Raw genomic sequence first — 24262 nt, forward strand, 5'->3', positions numbered from 1 at the left:
TTCTTGCTATGCTAAAAAAAGAGGCAAGGCTGATATTTGCAGTCATGGGATTCTAGAAAAGGAACCATTTTGCAGACGCCCAGCATCCATTGTGACCCATCACATAGTCGTCAAAAGGCAACAAAAAGCAAGCATGAAAAAAGGAGTTTCAACTCCAGGAGGAACTAGAAAGCTCTTTTGAATTTCCCAGGTCTGCTAGAAAGGGATGAAGAATGAATGATACTGTCTGCTTGCAGGTGCTTGTGAAAGCTTCTGCTTAGCAACAGATAGAAGAATCTGTTTTTGACAAGGGCAGCTCAGGGCAAAAAGTCTTTCATGTTGCCTGCCATTTGTGGCACAATAGCACAAAGTAGCAATTGAACATAATCCCACGTTAGGAGACAGGCTGCTTAAAATGGGGGTTGAGGCTTTTCAAAGAATGGAAGCTGGTAAAATTGTTGTCCCTATCAGGGTACATGGTGCCATGTCCCTGTGAAGTTTGCACCTGCAGATAGTCAGTGGGAAAAATCAAGAAAGGAAAGAAGGCAAATATAGGAGAAGGAAGGAGATGGGATAACTAAATAATTGTGACTAAAGCTTAATTACTCTTGGGAATAAGGAATGAGGTTTGGTTTGGGCAAGAAATGCCAGGCCAATGCAGATTGCGTTCATAATTGCCAGTTATCCTTTCCACTGGCAGTCCTAATCATATAATGGCATGCTTTTATGATTTGGATCAGTGAGAGGTTGATACATGCAGGAGTTGAAAGTAGAAGGTGAAACTCCAGTGTACAGACAGTTGAACAGTTTGTTTGATATAAGGATGGTTCATAAGCAGTGTTGACTTTTTAAGCACCTTTTGTTTGCTAGCTTATTACCTTTGCCAAGGGCAGCTTGTTATGTGTACATTTAATGAGGGTAACTGGCTGGAGTGGTTTACATACTATCGAGCTACCTCACAACAGAGTATGTGTTTTGGGTGGTTGTTAACACTCCACCTGTACATATTCGCTGCATTTGAGCATAATGAAAAGCTGCCCTTGGCACCCAGCATGTGTGGTTAATAAGCCACTGTAGCTTTTTAACCATCTCTGTGGGTGAAGCAGGTCATTGTTTTGGATCCTGGTCATAGTATCATGGCTGGATGCTTTGTTTAGAAGTACTGATTGTGTATTTTGGATCATGCAAAAAGGAATTAAAGTAACTTTTTCAATTTAATTATTTTCAGGTTTTCCATTATTATGGTCACACATTAAAATTTGTGCAACTTGTGCTACTCTCTCAGCTGCCTTCATCTTTAATGTCAGATCATCAATTTGAGCTGTATCCTTTTGCTGCAAGGTGCATTTTGTTTAATTTAGGTCTAATGAATTTGTGCATTGGTAACATTTCATAAGCAGAAAGTGTTTGGAGAAGTAGTAATAAACCTTATACATGTAGTTTGCTCTGCCCATTTTAATGAATGATTTGGTTAGTGCTAATAGTTTAATCACCATAGAAGCAGTTGCTCATTGTACATGTGCAGCCGAATCTTTATTTGGAAGTAGATCAACTCACCTTGGCAGAAGTTGAATTATGATGCAAAATTGAAATGGACTGGAAGTGCTTGTGTTTGTTTTAAAACAACACTGTGGAATTTGCTCACATTCATAAAATCATTTCCTCCAACATTGAGCTTTGGCTATTGGGTGATATAGAAATAGACTAAATAATGATAACAATAATGATAATGATGATTGGAAGATGGGGTCAGACTCTTTAGATGTAGAGTAGAATTACATTAATTTCTATACTACTAATGAAAGATTTGTGTGTAGATTTCTGTCATGTATGATGGTAGAGTACGCTTGTAAAATTACACTGATTCTATAAAGCAGAGTTCTATGGGAAGATACGTTCAGTGCATGTTGGCTTCCAATGCTTGAACGCATTTGAAAAAAACTCTGAAATGTTACTGTATGAAGCACATATTTAAATGGTTGTACTTTGCAGGAATTTGTGAAGATGTGTCTCCTTAACACTTTTTGTAGGAATTTGGCAAGGAACAAGGTTCAGGAGAAATCAAGGCTATTTTGGGATCAGCTTTCCTCTTTGAATGGGAAGGTATATCATTGCCTTTTAGTAAAACGAAACACAGTGTAATACTGCGTTTGCTTTAAAAAATCCCTTACGTGTAGTGTGCCCTGGTTTTTGTTTTTCTGCATGTGAGAAATGAGCACATTGGATTATATACAAATAATTTAGTGGCAATTTGGGTAGTGAGCCTCTTGGAAAGGTATCTAAATACTACTACTCCCTACCTGCCCACCCCCCCACCCCCCAAAGCAGATCCTTGGCTTTTTGAGAAGTCATTTGCTTGCAGCACACCGAGTCTGAGAAATAATTTGTTTAATGGGTCAGCTTAAATGTCCAATGAACAAGCTAGCTTAATAAGCCATGTTTACATCCTGGCTTGTTTAAACTGAATATAGTTTAATACCTTTCTTTTTGGGACTGAAGATTTTATTTAGAAGTTTGAAGAGTGTTGTGTGCGCTGAAACAAGATGATTGCCATGGAGGGTTCCCCTTCACAAAATTCTGCTGTGTTTGGCACTGCTGGTCACAAAGCATCCATATGACTGAAGGCAGATCAGTGAAGTGGGAGACTGGTAACTGCCCCAAGAACCTGCGTAGAAGGCAGCAGTGGGGCCTGCGTCTCCAAACACAGAGCCATTCTTCCGGACTCATCATTTTCTGTTATAGCAAAAGACCGATTTGTAAACAGCAAGCTTTCTGTCAGGACACACATGTGGTTCTAGAAAGGGGGAATGTTTGTGAGAAACACAAACCCGGAGAGGGCAAAGGAAGGATTGGTGAAACCCAGAACGTGAAAAGGGTGGACAGGACTGCACAGCTGTTCTCTCCCCCACCCCCCATTCAGATCACATTGTTTGTTTTCCACTTACGTAGGTTTACCTCCATCCGTCCGTCGGTCCGTTCATCCATCCATCTCCTAAAGCATATTTACAGGGCCTTTTCCCTCCTGGTCTATGTGTTCCATTGCTTGGATGCAGATCTCACTTCGAAAAACAGTGAAGTAAAAGAGGAAGTAGGAAAAAGCTATGTACTTCTTTCTTTTGAGGAGTGAGACTGCGTTTGTCCCATCTCTGAAGTGGGAAGGCAATATGCTAAGGCAGGTGCTTTCGTATCCAGGGTCAATTTAAATTTGGTGCATCCACCAGCACCAAGTTTAAAGTACCTCTACATATGGATGCAAAACTGATTTGATGCAGAGTTTCAAAGGGCAGCTTTTAAACAGGCAGATCTTAATACTTCTGATGAGTATTCTGGCAACCTAGAGTGGGGAAGGAGTTTCATAATTAGTGAACAGCTACTGTTCACTAATTTAGATCTGGTCTGCAGTTAACATCTTTTTGGAGCACCCTTGATGAATCAAGCTGACAGCTAATACTCTACATTCTTTTACTAGAATATATAATATAAAACTAGCTGTATCTTCTTTTTCTACAGATAGGAGCTTTATTTCTATTACCGTGCAGTGTAAGTGGCATGTTGGTTCCCTTACCTAGCCAGCTGAGTACAAGAAAATGGAAAGAATATATAGCTCGGAAACCCAAAGTCATCCGTGGTGAGTAAAGTTGTGTGTGTATGCATTTTTACCACGTTCAATGTTTTTCCAACTTATTTATTTATTTATTTATTTATTTATTTATTTATTTATTTATTAAAACATTTCTATGCCGCCCCTTGCCGAAGCCTTGGGGCAGCTCACAACATCTAATAATAAAAACAAATATTTCTTTGTTAGTTAAATTTATAAACCATGCCTATATCCTACTAGGGCTCTTGGAGGTGGGGGTGGTATACATTTCCACTAAAACCAACAGTAAAATAAATACCTTCATGAAACAATGCAATATGGCTAAGGTATAATAGCTTAAAATATCAATTTTAAATTCACAAATATATATATGAATCAGTAAAAAAAATCAATTCCTAAAATACCTGGGAAATAGAACAGTCTTCACCTAGCACCAAAACACTTGTAATGAAGGTGCCAGGCAAACTTCTTTGGGGATCCTATTGCAGAGGTGGGGCACAACTACTGGAAAGGCCCCTCTTCTGCTTGCCTTCCCCCTCAACTTTGTGGGGGAATGGCCCCTGACTCAGATCTTAATGGATGGGTGGGTACATACGGGAGAAGGCAGTCTCTTTTAGTAAAGTTTCTAAGAAATCACCCATATTGAGTGTGTTTGGGTGTCACGCTAAACTGTGGTTTACTGAGACATGAATGAATCTAGTACTGTCTCCTCTGTTAAGACCACAAAGGAGCAATTTGGAAGCTTTTGATTAGCCACAGCTTACCATGTAGAAACCCTAGAGAGCCTTTGCTAGTAATTGTCATCAGTACTGAGCCAAGTAGACTAGTAGTCTGACTCAGTGTGAGGCAGTTTCCTACATTGTTAACTGTGGTTAAGATTGACCAAAAGTTTGGATTTGCACAATACAAGCAAGTTGTGGTTAATCAGAAGCAGAAGTGAAAACATCCAGACATCTCCATGCAGGAGGACTGCCTGCATAGACATTCCTGGATATCCTGAGGTATGCATTCACATGGACAATTAAAAGGAACTATACCTGGCAAGGGGAGTCAGTATTTGTCTGAATAGTAGCATCCATCTATTTTATTTATATATTTTCTCAGACAGATAACATCCAATCTCTTACACTGGTTTTAGTATTTTAAATTTCCAACAAAGTTCTGTTTATTTGTCCTGAGCTTTAGAAAGATGGAATATAATTTATTAAAATTAAAAACAAAAGGTGGAAGAACTTTTTTTGTTCTTTGGTTAAATATCACTGGGTTTTGAATTATGATGATCCTTTTACAAATAAGCATTCATGCACCTGGATGACCTACTAAGTTTATCAATCTAAATAATAGATGAGACTAATGCTAAATGTTAAAAGTGCAGTGTTTGGGTTATAAGTTGAATTGCCTTACTATCAAAAACACAGGAATTTTGGCTACTCTAAATCTAGAATTTATTCAGATTTGATCTTGATTTTAATGTATATGAACAGATTGTTTTTAAAGTTAGCAGTGTGTCTGAATCTTTGTTTCTACAACTTATCCTGTTCTCCTTAGTTCCAGAAGTTGAACTGAAAGGAGAAACCTGCAACTATTATTTCTTAGTACAAGGTAATGGCTGTGGAGGATGTAAAGCAACAATGATCTATTCTGCCAGTCAGATCAATGGCTCAGTCACTCTTGCAGAAACAATTGGAAAATGGAGCATAAAGACAGAAGAAACAGAAGCTGGTAGGTTTGTGGAAGTAAAATAACATGTGAAGCAGAACATGTGTGAGGTTTTCATTTGAATAGAAGAATATGAGCATTGAGTGATTTCCTTTAAAATGAAGATTAACTTTTTAAATTTCAGTATATGGAGTTTAAATATTATTCATTTTCAATGAGCCTTTGGAAAACAAATCAAGTCTATGAGTAAAAAATACAGTTTATGATCAGCTTTGCCTGTTAACTTCTTGGATCGGGGTATGAAATCCAAGTCCAGACTTGTTCTCTTGAGTATGTCGTCAATGACTTTGAGATAAGTTTGAGATTTACTACTTAAGACTGGTCTTTTTTAATTACAGAGGTCAGTACTGTTGCCTTTCATGATGTTTTCCATTAAAAGGAAATGGAAATTCTAAAACATTACAAAGGACATAGTAGACTTGGTATCTTTGCTGTTTCTTTGTTAGAGGACATACTTACTTTGCCTCCTTCCAGTTCGGTTGTTTTGGTAATAAACATTGTTTTTTCTCATCCCAGGATCAGAATAAATATTTTTTTTCAGATATGAGGTTGCTCTGGATGCATAATACACATGAGCATATTACCAAATGATAGTAATACTATCACTTAATAAGTATCTAACTAAAAACTACATGATAGTTAAAAATCCTCTTGCCCACATTACCTTAGAATACTGGTTTGTTGCTATTCTTGGGAAAGCAGAAGTAAAATTTTCATCATTGTTGCTATTCTTGGGAAAGCAGAAGTAAAATTTTCATCATGTCAGATTAGACTTCAGGTATCTTATTTTGTGTTTTAAGAGATGTACATTGAACCATACAGAATATTCTCAGGGCTGAATTCTTGTGACAGCTTGTTCAAAAGCTCATGATAACTCTCCTACTGGAGTTTGAACTACAATATTTCCCTCCTGTGTCATTCAGATTGTTAGAATTCAGAATGCAATATAATTTGATCACTTCATGCTTATCTTGTCTCTCCTACCATTACCCTCCCCACCTCTCCAAATTAACACAGGTTTATTTGAAGAGTTTGTTAGATCCCTCCCACATTTCCATGGAGAACAGATTTTGCAAAGAGAGAAGAAGCTGGCCTATGTCCAAACATTGGCTTTGAATCACTGTCTGAGTGAGTAACACAGAGAACAGGAAGCTGGTAAACTCATCTAAACTAAATTTATCTTAATTTGGAGTTTGAATTGACAGTTTTTACACTATAAATGTTGGAGAAACTAAGTTCAAACAGTGTTCAGAAGTGTCAAAATTAGAATTGCATATCAGGCAAGTCTTTGCTGGGAGGATGCATGTGCTTTTTCTAAACTACTTTAAACTGATTGTTGACTTTGATTTGGTTTTGAACTAAGGTATGTTCAGATAACTCTCCTTTTGGTTGGCTTAGAGTTAAATTGCAAAGTGTAGGGAAAGATAAAATTGAAGGACAGAGTAAAGAATACGGCTGGAAGTAAATTGGGTTGCTGACTTTTCAACCAGGCCTTTCAGCTGTGTCTTTAACAGTAGATTAATATATAAATATGAACAGCTGAAGATCATATATTGTGAAAAATCTTTACCTGCTAATTTCTGCTTATCAAGTTAGAAGTTTTGAATCTGACCATGGGAGGTTGCAGCATGCAGTCAACAGTCTGTACCATCCACGGAAGCAAAATTAATTTATAAAGTTATCCAAGGAAATGTTTGGGGCTATGTGCCCATGCTATCCCACAGTTCATCACTAGTCGTGGAAGCATCTAATACCTCTGGGAGAAGTACGAGGAAAAGGAGCTCACTTAGTTCTCAAGTGGGTTATGGGGGAAATCCTTCCCGTACCTGCAGCATTAGAATAGTAATTCCAGAAAAACTTTTATCCATGCTTTGACAGGAAAAAAATGCCCTACAACTCCCTGGATACCCCAGGCAGGATTGCACTTTAAATGAAGAGGAAAGCATGGGGAAAGTGCTTCCCTTCTAGTCTGCTAGAAATGACAAACGTATGCTGTAATAGCTTGCAATTAAAATGAAGGATTTTTGTAAAAGTGATTCACATCTGACTGTAGCCTTTTTTCCTTGGTACCAATATGACAGTTTTAATCAATACCAATTTACTAAAGTTACATTACATTTTATGTCAATGATACGGTGCTTATTACTGCAAAAAGGCAAAATTAAGCTTTTGCCTTTTGTCTTACAGAAAGACAGGAATCTGCAAGGCAAAAACCGTTACCTAATGAAGTGAAAACTCTGCTGACACATACACGAGAGTGCTTCTTAGCATTGTGGAATGCTAACCACCCAAACAGTGTTTCCCCGAGAACTCCTCTCAAAACCAAAGACCAGGGGACAGATTGTAGTGAGTATCTTTAATTGCTTAATTGTTTTCATTTGGGAAAATGCTTACCTGGTATAAAGTTTTTTCACCTTAACAATATCAGTAAAAGTATGCCCAGCAAAGCACTGTTGCTGTGTTTCTCATTATTTGAAAATTAATCACCTGTGTGGGCTTTCTGTAGGTACTCTTTCACCACCTAGATCTGTAGATTGTGTTTTTAAAAAAAGGTTGAATATTCATACTGAACACGCCCTAATTTAATGCAGTAGTCCAAAAATTGAGGAAAAATGTATGATGGATCTTTGGAGAGATTGTGCATAGCATGGCTTACCCAACCTTAGTTATCAGGTAAAATCATGGTGTTCGTGAACGGGTGCACAGATGCAGCCATGTTAATCCTTCCCCCAGCCACTAGGAGACTTAAATGGTGAAAGGGGTAGTTGAAGTTAAAGGGTAGGAAGAGGTGTAATGCAAGACTTTATTCCAGACTCCAGTCTAAACATACACAGAACTTGTGTTGCTTTAACAGTGTTTGCTCTTTTAATAATGTAAATCCCCTTTCCCAAGTTAGCTGAAAACAGCTTGTAATAAACATTCAGAAACAAAATACTTAAAATGTTTTAGTCCTAAAATCTAATACAAATTCTACTAGACAAAGACAATTTTTAAAAGATGCTGTTCTGATTAAGAAGGCCTCTATTATCTCCCTAAGTTGTTGATTGGTTGGGCTGTTCATTTTTTGCTAATACTAAAAAAATGAACTAGAAACAGAGTGAGTCAGAATGGGCCTCCCAGCTCTAACCAGCTCCATTCATGATATGCCTACCATGTGCATGTCCAGCCTATCCTTAAACACCTCACTGATGGGGCTTCAACTGCCAATGGAAGCCCATTCCATACCGCTTGGGGCCCTAACACTCATGAAGTACTTCCTGGTATCTAACTTGAAACTTGGTTTCCTGAGCTTTGCTCCATTGGAATGTGTTCTACCCTCATCCGCAGGGGAAAACAGACCTCAACCCACCTCTGCTTGACACCCCCCTATGTACCTATATGACATCAACAGACCCCCTCAGAGTCTCCTCTTCTCCAGGCTGAAAAAGCCCAGTTCCCACCTCATACAGTGTCCCCTGCAAACCAGCCACTATCCTTGTGGCCCTTCATTGCACTGATTCCAACTTGGCTTTATTTTTGCTATAATGTGGGGCCCAGAACTGAACATAATACTCCAGTTGTGGGTTTACCAGAGTTGTATAGAGTGGCAGTAATACCTCTCTTGATCTAGAAGCCACACTTCTGGTTATGCATCCAAGGGTGGCGTTCGCTCTCTTGACCGTGAGTCAGCAGCTCTCTTGACACTGCTGACTCATGTTTAGCCTGTAGTGAACCAGCACTCCAAGATCCTTTTCACAAGTGCTGCTCTTCAGCCACTTCTCCCCTACCCTGTACTTATGCCACCCATTCCTATGTTCTAAGTGCAAGAATTTGCACTTATCCACATTGAACACCATCCTGTTGACCCCTACCCACTTCCATAGTAATATTCTATGGAAGTGTCTGTTGGTATAGATGGTTAGTTTACAGTTGCAGAAAGAAAGAGAATTGTAAGTAAGCCTTTTACTGGAGCAGCTTAGAAATCTGCAAAGTTTTCTTACAAAGAACTCTATCAGTCATATTGGAATGCTAATTAGCACATTCTCAGCTGGACCAAAATGGTTCATGAGTGCACATAGAATTTTGCAGTGTATTGAGGAGTAGTTTTGACTTTTCTTTCTGGTCTTGCTCCTTTTCAGGTTCGGAATTAAAAGGTTCAAATCCTTTGAAGTGGGTAGAAAGACATGTCCTTCAGAATTTAGAAAATTTTGAAAAAATAAAGCAAAAGACAAGGTAACATTAACAATTGCACACATGTAGAAATATGACCATTTTTATCAATGGAATTGCCTTCACCCTCCCCCCTACCTTACAGCAGCTGTGTGTGTGGATTGTGATTTTTTTTACGTCTGGAGCTTTCCGTTTACGTTTTTAATTTTTCCTGTCAGAGTTTCTGAACAACTTCTGGCCCATAAAGATGCCCAGAAGGGGTCAGCGGCATTGCTTGATGCTAAAGAGCTATTGAAGCATTTCACCCCGGAAGGGCTACCCATTGGTGATCTGCAGCCTTTACATATTCAAAAAAGGTATGCTCTTGTGCTGAATGCACCAAACTGAGGAATGTTTCATAACCTACGACAACACTAGTTACTTGCATTTGTTGTCCTGCACCCTTGAAGTGTTTGCTGTTTAGGATGTTATCATATAGATGTCGATAATGCAAGCCCCTAATTGACTGTTTTGGGGCAGATCAAGTGGTTCAGAGAAACTGATTGCAACATCAGAGCCATCTTTATCTGCAAACGCTAGCTTTTAACTCTTCTCAGAAGCCCAACACATGAAGCGGAGCATACCCTTGATTTGGTCTTTGTTCCCAATCAAATGAGTTGCCTGAAAATGGGGGCAGTGGGGTGGAGGTGCTAACATTAATGCTATGGTCAGACCATGTCTTGCTGAGATTTGAATTGACAACAGCTTTCCTCCTGCTGGCATGGTTGGCCAGATTGCTCCTGCGGCCATATACCTGCAGCAAGGTGTGTACCATGTGTACAAGAGCAGTGGTGGAGCATCATATAAGATCAGTTGCAATGTCATTGTCCCTGGGTAATGTTAGCAACGGGCTACAGTGGGACAGGTTGTTTCTATCCATGCTCTGGGAATGTATTTTTGTTTTCTGTAAGTAAGCAATAACTTCAAATTAACAGGGCTTCTCTCCCCTCACCCTGACTCTTTTTCAGTGACAATGCTTTTCTTTTGACACCAGAGCTTACACCTCGAAAACTGAGAAGTTTGCCGTTTGAAAAAGCTACTGGCTGCCATTACCATGGTCTTGAGTAAGTTCTCTCAGCGTGAGTGCTGTGAATTATTTCCTGTGTCTTTAGTCAGTGCAAATCCAATTTTATAAAATTACTTATTAATTACGTATTTGAACCAAGCACTAGTAAAAAATGCGATATATACATGCCCCCTCTGGTCCTATACACATTTGCATATGTAACTTTTCTGTTTGGTCCCATAAATTGCTTAAGCAGAAATACCATTGCAATTTACGATTGTATAGGAGTAATTACTGATTGAAATGAAAACATAATGCATTGTTTCAAATAATCTCATATTTTCATGCCCATGCATACTTGTGATATTGTGACATCACCTTCACTGTGACATTGTTACTTGTTATTTATTAGATTTATATCCTGCTTTTCCTTACAATGAACCAAAGCAGCTTACATAATTCTTGACATTTGAATAGTATTATGGGTTAAGGATGTGTGAGGAATACATTTTAGGGGTGCGAGTTCATTGGATTCCTTGGTCTCAGCTCCTTGGACTCTGGCCCACTTTCTTGAGGTCATGAGTCCAACCTCCTGGCAAGCACACCAGGTGTCCATGTGGGCACCTGCCAGGAAGCAAGCAAGCACGACACCTGCATCCTGTGCAAGGGGCATCACTCTTCCTTGCAACTTTGTGCTGTGGAAGAAGTATGCTTACTGGAACTCTGCTAATACTTGTGGGCTTCCTCATGGCTTGGCTCTCTGAGTGAGCAAAAGAAGAAGTCCGATGGACAGAAGAGGGCCAGATTCCAGGGAGGAGCATTGCAGCCCTACTGAGTTTTATGTACTATATAATTAGTTGTACACCACCCCAAAATCTGAAGGACAATATGAAAATGTTTGAAATAAATACATTTTGGATTTTGCAATGGTATGCACAGGCAACCTTTATTATGGCCTTCTAAATCTCTAAATATTTGGAAATATGACTCTTCACACAGATGAATGATGGGAACCATTGCTGGTAGAAACTGTAGAAGTAACTGGGCAGTCCTATTTCCACCCTGGGAAAACACTCTGAAAATTATACCACATCAAGTGTAATAGGCAAAGAACCTTATATTGTGCCCTGCTTGGCATGATGGCTGCTGTGGACTGTTAGAGGATGGTATACCAGATGTACTCCCTGCCTGCCTCTTACTCCATTTAGCAGGGGTGGGCAGACTTCTGGCTTGTTGTGATCTGCTTTGCTTTTTACTGGAATCCACCAACTGGAACCTGGCATAAAAGATTCCAGTAAAAATCCTTTAGAGTTAAAGGATTCTGAGACCTGGAATTTGTTTTGAATCTCAAAACTGAACAATGTTCATAGTCCTTCTACAGAGAATGACGCTCCTAATTAAGCCTTGGGCCCAGCTTTCTTTATTTCAACTGCCTCTCTGAGGCTGAGGTAGAGTCATTGAGTTATCGCCATTGTTAAACAAGTAGGAGCTAGAAATCAGATCTGCCAGTAGATCTCAGTCTGTCTTCTGCTCAATCCTGCCATATAGCACTGGATATAGAAGGCCCTTCTGGAAATGCTGAAATGTGCTGAGCATGTATGATTCTCCATAACAAGGAAGTGGCCATACCTCAGGATTAGTACCCTTGTTACATGTTTAGTGATTGTGGTAGAATTTTCACAAATCAAAGCCAGGATATTTCTTCTTTTGTACCTGTAACACATCCATAAAGTACATCCATAAAGGTCCCCAGTCGTTTCAGAATATGCAGTTTTTCCTTTGGGCTTCAATAGCACCAGCATCCCTGGAGAAGGTTGTCTTGTGAATGAATAAAGGAGATTGTCACCATAGGATTCTTGTATTGAAGTTTGAAATACAGGAAGAGTTAAGTAGAGCAATCTGCTTCAGAGGGTTTAGTTTCAACTTCAAAGGACTTCTCCAAGCTTTCATGGACTAAGTTGGTGGTTGTCATTGATTGTTAAACACTTTGAAGGTTTTGAAAATGCAAACTGCATGCTGAGAAGCAGTATTAGTTTCTTGCTAATAGTAGCTCTTCTCAGTAGCTGAATACAAATGAAGCAGAAGAATTTGACTAAGCACAAAGTCTTCTATCCATAATTTTGAAAAGAGTTCTAGGGAATTATAGCTATGTCAAGGCCAAGTCACTAACTTACTTAATTATTTATTGAATTTGTTTGAGAACTGCCCATTAGAATCACAGTTTCTGGTGGCTAAAACATAAAGTCCACTAGTTTGGTTTCTGGATGTCTTGTTCCAATCCTGTGTCAGTTGACACACATTGAACTTGCACTAAAACTGATAGACCTTGTGGTTATTTAAGTATCTTGAACACATGCCATATTTTGCATGTACATGCACATGCATTTTAAAAGCATTAAATAATTGTAACTTACTAAGTGCAGCTGCATTTTCATTACTTTATTAAATATTTCACTATTTTGAATTCTGTGATGTCAGTTCTACTGGCAACACAGCAAAGATGATAGCCTGGAAATTGAAGGGCATCCTGGAAGAATTGGGGCATGAGATCTATAGCAGAATCACAGAGATCATTCTGAGGGCTCATGGTAGCTGGATAAGTGGTGGGACATTTTTCTGTCCATCCATGCACGGGATTGCACTCCAATAGAGCAATCCTGTGCCCCCTGCCTTTGATGAACATAAGCCCCCAAACTTATGTCCATACGGTACACAGACTGAGGCACAATGGTAGTATTTTCTGCCATGCTTTGCCCAAGTATTTACTCCAGAAGCCCACTTTTGTCTGGCTAGCTTTAGTGCCAGGAAGGGGAAGGTTAAAAGGCTGGGGTGCCAATCGGACCTGGCACAAGGTGGTGACCCCTGCTCCCTGGCATGCCCCCTTTGTCCTCTTGAGGCCAAGCTGCATCCTTGGCACTGTTCTTTGCTTGCCATCCATGAGATAGTTGGGATAAGGATTTGACCTTCTGAGTTTCAGCTTCAGGGTTGCAGCATCTTGGAGCTGGGGATGCAAACAATCATATTCTCCCTGCACACCTCTGTGACAATGTCAGAAGGCCACAGGATTGCAGCCTTAGTGTCCTAATATTAGTAAGGCTGCCAATGATAGTTCCGAGTAGTTTGGCATTTCCTGGTTTATGTCCCTTTGGTGCTGCTTCTCATCCTCGAACTGATATTTGCATTACTTTCTCATTTCATGAATTATCAGCCAGAGCTAAATTGTAAAAAAGAGGAAGATGTAACAAAAAAAGAGTGAGCAGAATGACAGTTTTATATAGGATAGATTAGTATTTCAGCTCTGTAGAATGGGCAGCAGTGTCTACTGAGAATATAAATAAGGAAAATCAAATAGCATGAAATGGATAAGCAAGAAGAATTTTATCAGATAATGAGCTTGTTTCCAGTGGTAAAATTGAATTCATTACTTAAAATGATTAAAAAGTCTTTTTCTAGGGTGGGAGGAAATCCACTTTGGGCTAAGTATGACAGCATTATCTTTCTAGTAGAAAATTAGTTGATTTGTCCTGACAGCCTAGGGGAAGCGCAATGTACTGATGTTCAGATAATCATGCTGGGGGTGGAATCCCATGTTCCGAAGCCATGAGGCATGCACTAAATCAGTGTTGATTGAATTGTCAGGCAAGCCAGTACCCATCTATTCTCTCTGGTAGAGTGAGGAGTGATGCTCTTGGAGCCTAATAGCTAAATGGACCCTCCATTGCTAAGGGAACAAGCAGCAGAGGGTGATGTCTGTTGCCTTCCTGGCATGTTTTTAGACTTCCTTGAGGCATTCGCTTGACTGCTTTCGGCAACAGGATGCTGGATGATCTGATCCCGTAGCGCCCCCCCCCCCCCACACACACACGCTCCATATGCAGTGGAAGCTACTATTTTTTTTCCACAGCACCTTGAATGAAAATTATCTTTCTGGGATAATCCTTGGTCATGCTTAGCATTTTTATAACACCGTGTCCATACTGCTGATTACTACATGAACTATCTAGTAGTAATCTTTAACAGTAAACCTATAAGGTAAGGATAAGTATTATCATCCGTATTGCAATGGGGGCTAATGCTAAGAGCATGGCTTGTGTTAGGATTGCCTAATGAGTTAATGGCAGCAGCAAAATTGAAACTGAGGACTTGCTGATAGATGTTTATAAACTGTTGGATCAGGAAGTGTCATAATAAAATCAAAGAGCTTGCAAGCTTGCCCTGCTGTACACATTAGTTTGTTTTGTTTGCACTCGCACTTGGAAGCATTGCTTGAATGGAGTTCTGCTCAGAATTTGCCTGCTGATTCCAGGGCAAGCAAGACCATCTTTGTCCATTTCATCCCTCCCTTTGCTGCCTCCAGTGCCATCTCGCCAACTGCTCTGGATGGTCCCCCAACTCTCTGGAGCAGATTTTCAGGAAGAGAAGAGAGTAAAAGATGCTGCTTTCCTGTTCCATTAACCAAAATGCTTTGTTGGGTTAGAAGCCTTCTGAAGAGAGAAGGCCGTTGATCCAAATCACAGTGAAGCATGACCCTTGTTGCTTGATACTGCACCAAAAGAACATACTGTATTTTATTCATTGCATTTTTATCCTACCCTCTCTCCAAGAGGCTCAGGGTGGCCTGCATTGTCACCTGCCTTGCTTTTTCTTACAACAATCTTATATGCTGAGAAGAGACTTGCACTTCTGTGAAGTTGGTTAGTCAGAGCGTTATGGTTCAAGCATCATCCATTCAGCTTCATGTCCGAGCATAGATTTGATCTCAAGACTTCTGGATCCTAGTTCAGCATTTATCCATTATGCTTCATGAGCTGCACTGGTTCTGACTTACAGATAATATAACAGATTTAGATAAAACAAAGTAGCTTTTTGATTCTCTTGCCAATAAATTGTGGATTGAGGGATTTTGCTGTATTGTACACTGATGCTGATTCAATGATGAAAGGGAACTAGTGCCTTGAGTTTTACTCCATTTCCTAGAATACTAGATCTTTTCAGAGATCTGCTAATAATTTAGCTGAGGAAGGCAAGGAAGACATCCCTGCATGAAAGGCAAAACAATGTGTATGCATTTATCTTAAACTGGAATAAATTGCTTGTTCTTCAGCAATCCCTCTAACTTCTATCACTGTATTTCATTTTAGATACTGTCTAGACAACAGAAGAGCTTTAGAGAGAGATGTGGGATTTGCTGAGCTTCAGGCCCGTCTTATCCGTTATGAAACTCAGACCACCTGCACAAAGGAGTGCTGCCCAATGCCGTGTGTCTTGAGCCCTCTTCCTTCTCCTGCTGTTTTGTCAGAGCCTGGAAGTGTTCCTGATGGGGAATCATTACAGAGGGATCTCCCAACGGAGGCATCCAGGCTCAAACGCAGATCAAAAGATATGGATGGCTTTTATCCCAACAAGAGGTATCATGCTAAATTAAGAAGAATTTTGAAATCTTTCTTGTGTAAATGCAGCTTTTTTCTTCCAGAATAAAGACTTTGCTTTATAGCTAGCTCTGTGCTCAGATAACCTCAGTCTTGTTTTGTTGATTCCTCCTCCCATATTTTTCAAGTATGGTAACCTTTTCTTAGCATTGAATATATTCAAGCAGCACCTAAAGGGATTTTCACTTTATTATTTAATCACCATTGAGTGGGTCATCCAGAGTCTTGCAGTGTGTTGTCATCAGTATGTTGATGACATGTAGTTTTGTCTCTCCTTTCCATCTTCAGTGGGTGAGGCTATGCCTGGCTAAACCAGTGCCTGGCAGCAGATGAGGGTGACAAATTGAAGCTCCGTTCAAACAAGACTGAGTTGCTCTGAAAGCGTTGTACATCTGACCAGCTGGGGAATGTTCAACCTGCTGTAGACTGAACTCCCATTGAAGGACCAGGTTTATAGTTCAGGGATCTTCCTTAAGCCTTCTTTGTTGCTTGAAGCTCAGGGGACCTTAGTGGCCCAGTGTACCCCTTTTGGACAGAAATAACCTGGTTTCAGTAACTCCCTAAGCTAATTTACTGTAGTGCCCTGCAGCTGTCTTTGAAACTTGTTTGGAAGCTTTAGCTTTTGCAAAATATGACAGCCGGACTAATAAAGAAAGCCAAAACATGTAACATTCTGATCCACTTGCTTTGGCTTCCTATATGCTTCTGAGCCCAGTTCGGAGTTCTGCTTTTAACATATTAAGCCCTACATCAGGGGTCTCAAACTCGCGGCCCGCGGGCCAATTGCCGGGACGGGTGGGGCACGGGGGAGGGGCCCTGCGGCCTTCAAAGCTTACACAAATAAAATACAAATACCTAACATAAATTAATTAACGACCCACTCTGGCTGCAATTAACATATGATGATAAAATTCAATATTAAAACTTATTAAAATATTGATTAAATGAAAAGGTCTTAACCTGGTGTCAAAAAACATATAATGACAGCACCAGGTGGACCTCTCTGGAAAGCACATTCCATTGAATGCTTTCACTCATTGCCAGCTGTTGAGCTGTGATATTATTTCAGTGTTTTAAGGGCATATTAGGCATAGCACTGCATGAAGTACCTTTAATTTTTGTTTTGTTTTTGTTTTATTTAATCTACTTTCCAGGTTGCCGAAACCTGAAAGTACAGATTCTCTCTTGTCCCAGGTAAGCGGAAGCAGCGGCAGTCACCGCTTGAGAGTTGTCACAAGACAATGCCTGGAGACTTCAGGGTCTCTGCCCTCTGTAGCTGCCAAACCGTCTCATAACTGGATGCACAAAGTCAACCCCAAGAACAGCTCAGCAAGCCAGAGATGTGGTAAAGAGGCAGAAATACAAAAACCCGCAAAGGAATCAAGATATCAGAAGCATACACGGGTAAAGAACATCTCAGTATAGCAAAAGCAAACTTGCATGTTGGATGTGTGTTTGCTTGCTTGCTTGTTTGTTTGTTTTTGCTGTTCCTAGATTAACTAAGCCTGGGCAAAGTGTAAGTTCTGTGTATTAGATAGAGCCTCAAGTCCAGTAAATCTCAACTGGAGTCCCACAAACTATATTACGCCTCTGCAGCTTTTCCAGCCACCTTTTGAACTCTACCTGAATCTTACTGCTCCCGCTGCATTTGCATCTGGTTCTTGTGCTTATGCCTTTTGCTCACTGTCAGATCTTTTTCCTGTGTTTCATTCTGGCATTGTGCACCTGAAGGACAAGAATTGCGGCTAGCACACTGGCTGAGTGACAGTCCCTAAAGTGATAGGTGGGGGCTTGCCTCTTCCAACAGTGTAATTGGACACCACAATAAAGTGGCCTATTTATAAAGGTAGTGCACAGATTTGAAGGTTTAGGACTTGAAGTTTTCTTTGGGCACTTAGGTTGCAACAGGGACACTTTCCCCTAAATGGAGAATTTTCTCAGCAAAAGAAACTACCATGTATATCAGGTTGCTTTAAGTAACTAATCAAAGGGCAAAAAATAAAAAAGCTAAATGACATCAAGAAAAGAAAAATCCAAACAACTTTGTTGTGTGTATGTGATGCCATAAAAATTAATGTCCAGCAGCTAGTTTGTCATTTTGAAAGAACAATATGTATGTTTTATTCATATTACCATGAAGTGGGTAAGCAAGCCATCTGTTTGCATTTTAAAATTAAGAAAATGAGAGCAATGTATATATTTCCTCTAGGGCCTCATCATGCATCTTTTGTTGGGCATTTAAGAGAATGGTTCTTAAAAGTATGAATGCAGCAAATGTATGTATGAAGCTGTGTGACATGGACAAACTCTTCAGGGAATTGTGCTTAGTTGCTGCTTCCTGTTGAATGTGTACATTTTCATTTTATTTATTATATTTTTGTACTTCCTAATAGCTGAATCTCCTTGGGAGTTGCTACCTGGTGGCAAGCCTGAGATTTGCTTTATTGCCATACAGAATATGGGCTGAGTATTAGCCAAACAGCACTTGAGAATATCACATTTGTAGCATCGCTCAGTTCAGAAAATGCTGTTGTAGAAGCAGCCTGTATGACGTATTGGCCTTCAGGATTATAAAATATGCCTGCCTTTTCTCCAAGATGCTGAAGGAGGTGGTGACAAAAACCCTTGAAAAGCATGGCATTGCTGAAGACCATAAGTGCTTTGCAACATGCAGCCAGCGTCTGTTTGAGATATCCAAGTGTTATTTAAAGGTACTTGAGTTTTTCTGTGTTTTCCCACACTTAGAATAGCACATAGAAATGTATAAACAGTGCGAGTCAGAAGGGGTCTCCAAGCCATCTAGTCTGACCCTCAGCTTCAACTGGCTCCACTTACGACATGCCTACCATATGTATGTCTGAGGTGTGCTTGGCTGTAATCTGGCATATGCTCATACAGCAGTACTTCTCTTTTGGAATTTCTGCCCTATAGAAAAGTGTGGCTGGCTGCGTCCCTCCCACAGCTCAGTATAAACATAGAAATTGAGTGAGTCAGAAGGGCCTCCTGGGCTATTTAGTCTGACTCCCAGCTCTAGCTGGCTCCACTCATGACATGCCTACCATGTGCATGTCTAGCCTATCCTTGAACACCCTCACCAATGGGGCTTCAGCCACCTCCCATGGAAGCCCATTCCATACCTTAGGGGTTCTAACTGTCAGGAAGTACTTCCTGGCATCCACCTTGAATCTTGGTTCCTTGAGCTTTGCTCCATTGGAATGCATCCTGCCCTCATGTATAAGGGGAAAAAAGTCATGGCCCATCTCTGCTTGACACCCCCTCACATACTTAGATGTTGATAACAGGTCCCCTCTGAGTCTCTTCATGGCTGAAAAGACCCAATTCCCTCAGTTTCTCCACATGTGGCTTACCCTGCAAACCATCCACATGGCCCTCCGCTGCACCGATTCCAACCTTGCTATATACCTCTTGCAATGAGAGCCCAGAATAGTCCAGCTGTGGGCGCACCATAGTCATATAGAGTGGCAGTAATACCTCTTGATCTAGAAGCCACGCTTCTGGCTATGCATTCAAGGGTGACATTTGCCCTCTTGACCGCTCCATCGTACTGCTGACTTACGTTTAGCCTGCAGTCAACTAGCACCCCAAGATCCTTTTCACAAGTGCTGCTCTCCAGCCACTTGTCCCCTAACCTGTACTTATGCCACCCAAGTGTAAGACCTTGCACTTATTCACACTGAACACCATCCTCTTGTCTCCTGCCCACTTCCATAGTCTGCTCAGATCCTTTTGGATCTGGGGTACCTGCCTGAAGATTGAACAGGATCGGTTCCAGGACAGAGCCCTGGAGGACCCCACCCGTCACTGACCACCATCCTGATAATTGCCCACTATGCTGTGGTTTCGTATTTAAAATTCTCATTGTCAAGAGACAATGTAGGACATGCAGTGTGTTCAAGCACACTAAAGTGTCTACAAACTCTTCCTGTACTGTGCACTGCATCTGCTTCTCTCTGGATGTGACACACAAACCTATCCTATCCTCCAGTTTCAGGGCTTGAAAATACTGGTCTGATTGCCGCCTTCCTTCAATAAGAGCCCAACCCAAAATGGCTTTTCATAGTCGTAGCACATTCACTTGCTCTTCCTCCCTCCCTCCCTCTCCTTTCCCCTACCACTTCCCCTCTTATGGAAAGTCAGGCCTTTGTTCATGAAACACACGGGATAAGCTTGCACAGCAAGAGATGTCGCTTGCCATCTGGACTTTCTGCCTAGATATGCCAGGCTTGGGCCCTCCTTCCTGCGGGACATGGGTTCTACCCTGCCACTCCCAGACAGACCTGCTGCTGCTCTTGCATCACTAAGCCTGCTTGGCAGAATGGGCAGGCTGTGAGAGGCACATGACCCTAGGAGCTGTAGTTGTCCACAACTGTGTATTTCTCAATGGTCAGCAGTTGAACTTGATTCAAATTGCATTACCATGTTATTCATGTGGATCTGTCCCGTTACCACTGAGCTTAAGATCTGCTTTCATGTACAAATTACTATACATGCAAACAGTAATTGGTACATGAAAGCAAATTTGTAAACAGCCATACATCTGTGAGTGTTTTGTATGCTATGTGCCAGTGACCCCAGGTTTTTCACCAAGCAGGTCTGCTGATAACAGGGAGCTGCAGGCCTTCCCAGCCTTTCTCACTTAAACAGGAGGGTGTAAGAACTTTATGCTGTGGTTGCTGCTCTGAAATCTAGCTGTGTAGTTTGTGACCTGTAGGTAGGATCTGCCCTGGTAGATAAAGGCCAGGGGAAACCATGCATTCGGAAATCTCAGTACAGTTTCTACTGCTATTATTTTGCTGTGATTATGATGCAGTATTAATATAAACATATTTTTGTCTTACCTCTTGCTAACCTTAATTTAAATGTTGGTATCACTAAACTAGCATACTTGTAATGTTTCATATTTAGGACCTGAAGACATCTAGAGGGCTGTTTGATGAAATGAAGAAAGCTGCTAACAGTAATGTTAAACAGGTGATTTAGTGTGTGCATATGTCCAGCTTTCTGTTTCCACTGGGCAACCAGATATGTAGGGGAAGCCCACCAGCCTGACATGAATGCAGTAGCACCTTCCTGCTTGCATGTGCCAGCAACTAGTATTCAGAGGCCTGCTTCCTGATCTGGAAGAAGTAGGCCAATATACAAGTCAGCACAACTGGAGGAGGATAGCTGGACGACAAATTTCTGTGAATTTGTCTAGTGGCCATCATTAATTTCATAGATTAACTATGACTTATGTAAAGAAAAACTTTTATTTATGAATCACTCTTCACTCTTACTGGATGACCCCTGGTTCTAGTATTTTGAGAGGAAGAACACTTTCATATGCCTCTATCATACCGCCCCCAGCCACATACACGCACACACCTCTCTGTCTTCTAAGCTAAAAAGCCCAGAACACTGTGACTTTTCTTTAATGCTATATTTGTATGTTTATCTCTAATTACATTTCTTGGGGTGTATTTACAGGTCATCGAATGGGTTTTAGAAAAGGCCAAGGAGAAATGATATATGCTAGAGCCCTTGCCGTTCTGTGGAGAGCCTTTTTTGAGTCAGTGCAGCATTTGAAATGGACAGTTTGGAGTGCTTTGTTAAGATAACTCAAGTGCCTAAAATGAACAATAATGGCAAGAGGGTACACTCAAAGCTCGGTGTCATTAAAAGTAATCTTGAATCTTGAGCAAGCCTATTTTTGTATGTATAGTTATTTATTGTAACACTGTGTACAGCGTGATATGACAAACTGAGCATTTGTGTGCATATACCTTGTACAGGTCTATCTTTAGAGAATAATAAAAGAATTTTTGAAGGATTGATGGCTTAACATTTCCATTTGCAGTGTTTTAAAGATGTTCAAGTCTGTAAAAACTTCTTGGTGGTTAGCCAAGTTGCCATAAAAGTTTTATGAGATGACAGAATCCTCTTGCGCTTTGTAGCGAATTACTGTTAAGAATTGTCACTTCTGTTGAACAACTTTAAACCTGGAAGAAGCCAAAAGGCCATCACGAAGAAGCAGCCCTCCTTTAAAAGCTGGAACCAAGCCCACACCAACAGATTAGCCAATGTGCAGAGTGCCAGATGCACAGAGCAAAGATGTGCACACCAAGTTGTAAAGCAGCAGGGAAAGTGTGATCTTGATCAGGACCACTGGTGAGTAGACAGATTAACACTTCTCTATTTAGTGAGCACTCCTAATTAGCTTCATGGGGAGGGGAGTGTTTAAGCTTCCTTCTGATCATAGCAATGACTGTGTGGGGGAGGAGAGCGTACAGGGCCTCACATCCCCTCCCAGTGAGCCATCAGTGGTTTGTCAAGCTGTCGTGGGGGGAGGTAGGCTGTAGCCCCACTTTTCTGTAAAGGGACTAGGGACAGAAAGCCCCACCTTTCTGTACTAGGGACAAGGAGCAAAGGTGACAAGAGGGAGATGCTTTCAGCAGCAGGGCTAGGCAGCCCATACCAGGCCACTGGAAAGCCTTTTAACAGGCCATCTGTTGGTTTATCACTGCTCCTCGACCCAGACGTCCTCTGTCCAATCTGCCTCCAAAGTGAGATGATACTGTTCTTGCACATGATAGCAGAGGTGTTGCTGTCCTGGCTATCGTGGAATGGAGCTGTGTGATTGTTATTTCAGTAAACAAACCACCCATTTTTTAGTCAAGGGAACTTACCTTTAGGATTGTCGCCATCCCATGAAACATGAAAATGGATTAAGCCAATGCAGATAGTCGCTGAATGGATGTGTATTAGTTTCCCCCATAAAACTCTTGTAGAAATTATTACCTCACAAAGGCACCAATAAATGAAATTTTTATTAAATATAGTCTTTTCCTTCTAAAATATAAATATTTTAAACTAAATTCCTATAAATTTGGAGTAGTTCCATATATAAGTCATTCTATCAACCTCAACCAAATATGAGTCTGTCCAAAATCTGTATTTAATTTGTCTATAAATATATAATAATTTTCTCTTTGAAATCTAGTTATCACTTATTCTTCATATTGTAATCTGAGCACCGTAAGTTACATGACATATTGTGTCATTTAATAATTGATAATAGATGAAATTTGATTATTTACAATGCAGATAAATCTATAATATTCCAGTGAATTTTGTTAAGCATTTAAAGTAGTGCAGTATAATTTACATATGTATTGAGTTTCCCTACCATACACAATATTCTGGTTTTATTTTCTGACATTTCTATCACCCAATTTTATAAACACCCTCCATTTGTGATTGAAGATATCTGAAGTGAAAAACTTGTACTAGGTTAGTAAATACATAAGTTGATATTCCTCTACATTTGTATCTTTGCCTGTTCCTTAATTTCTCACAAAAGCTCATCTAAGCCAAAAATCACATACCCCACTATCATACTTTAACTAACAGACACGGCCTTTCTAATGGACATTGCAACGCATTTATGGACAGCCCTGCCTGTAAATATGTCCCTATTCACTTCAATGTGAGGAGGAAATCTATCTCTGGGTGCATGGCTCTTTTAAGGTGAAGTATGGAAGCCCACACCCCAACCCCATGTACCCTGAAGTGGCACAAAGAGCCCTGGATCCAGGCAACACTACCTTAAATCACACGAATCAATGCTAGTTGTTTTTATGGGAGACAGGCTAGTTTGTATGACTACTGAACAGGTCTGGTTCACTTGCCATGCTTCCGATTCCTTAGCTTAGGATCAGTCCCCCTATGTTCTCCAACTCCTTCCTTCTCTGACATGAATTTCCCATGTTTACCTTAACCTACAATTAAGAATTCCCATGTTAAACCTTATTAATGCTAACTGTTCTCTCAATCAGGGTTCAGTAAAAAAACAGCTTCAAACCCTGATTGAGAGCAAACCCTGACTAGTGTTTCAGGAGGATTTAAGTACAATGCTGATAGCTCTTGGTCTTTTAACTGGGTAAAAAAAGGAGCGTTACATCTACTGTGACCCCGTCTCCAATGGCTTATATTGCAGATTTAGCACTGGAGTGATAAGGATGCTCTTGATGTCTTCTGCATGCAAAGCAAGATTAAATTCCCTGTTTCACACATCCACAAAAATAACCACATAGAGCCCCATTGATTTAATTTACTGTGTTTCATTTTCAGGAAACACAATTCAAATGAAACAGATCCTAGTAACCTTATGTCTACCAATCCAAGGCCATCGTATCGAAAAAACATAGTGGAGTTCCCAAAAGTCTGAATAAACAGGATCGCTATAACCCTATAAACGACTTGCTCCAGGACCTGAAATATATTTTCTGCCTTTGTATGTGTATAAAATACATTTTAGTGTTGATGGATTTGGGAGCTGCC

The 24262-nt window shown here is 40.5% G+C and overlaps 1 protein-coding gene across 1 annotated transcript in view; it reads left to right on the forward strand.

Moving 5' to 3' along the window:
* Positions 1-22923, forward strand: part of LOC123019332 (MDM2 binding protein) — a 34331-nt gene extending 11408 nt beyond the window's left edge. The window contains exons 9-22 of the mRNA XM_044422170.1: positions 1208-1302; positions 2010-2082; positions 3490-3607; positions 5129-5302; positions 6317-6427; positions 7487-7645; positions 9418-9511; positions 9667-9804; positions 10456-10551; positions 15635-15901; positions 17077-17326; positions 18520-18633; positions 20849-20914; positions 21410-22923. Of these exons, the coding sequence (XP_044278105.1) occupies positions 1208-1302; positions 2010-2082; positions 3490-3607; positions 5129-5302; positions 6317-6427; positions 7487-7645; positions 9418-9511; positions 9667-9804; positions 10456-10551; positions 15635-15901; positions 17077-17326; positions 18520-18633; positions 20849-20914; positions 21410-21448 (1794 nt within the window). The 3' untranslated portion in view covers positions 21449-22923. The remainder of the gene's footprint in view (positions 1-1207; positions 1303-2009; positions 2083-3489; positions 3608-5128; positions 5303-6316; positions 6428-7486; positions 7646-9417; positions 9512-9666; positions 9805-10455; positions 10552-15634; positions 15902-17076; positions 17327-18519; positions 18634-20848; positions 20915-21409) is intronic.
* The last annotated feature ends 1339 nt before the right edge of the window (positions 22924-24262 follow it).

The sequence above is a fragment of the Varanus komodoensis genome, unplaced genomic scaffold, assembly GCF_004798865.1.
Source record: "Varanus komodoensis strain SLA01 unplaced genomic scaffold, ASM479886v1 scaffold12, whole genome shotgun sequence".
NCBI lineage: Eukaryota > Metazoa > Chordata > Lepidosauria > Squamata > Varanidae > Varanus > Varanus komodoensis.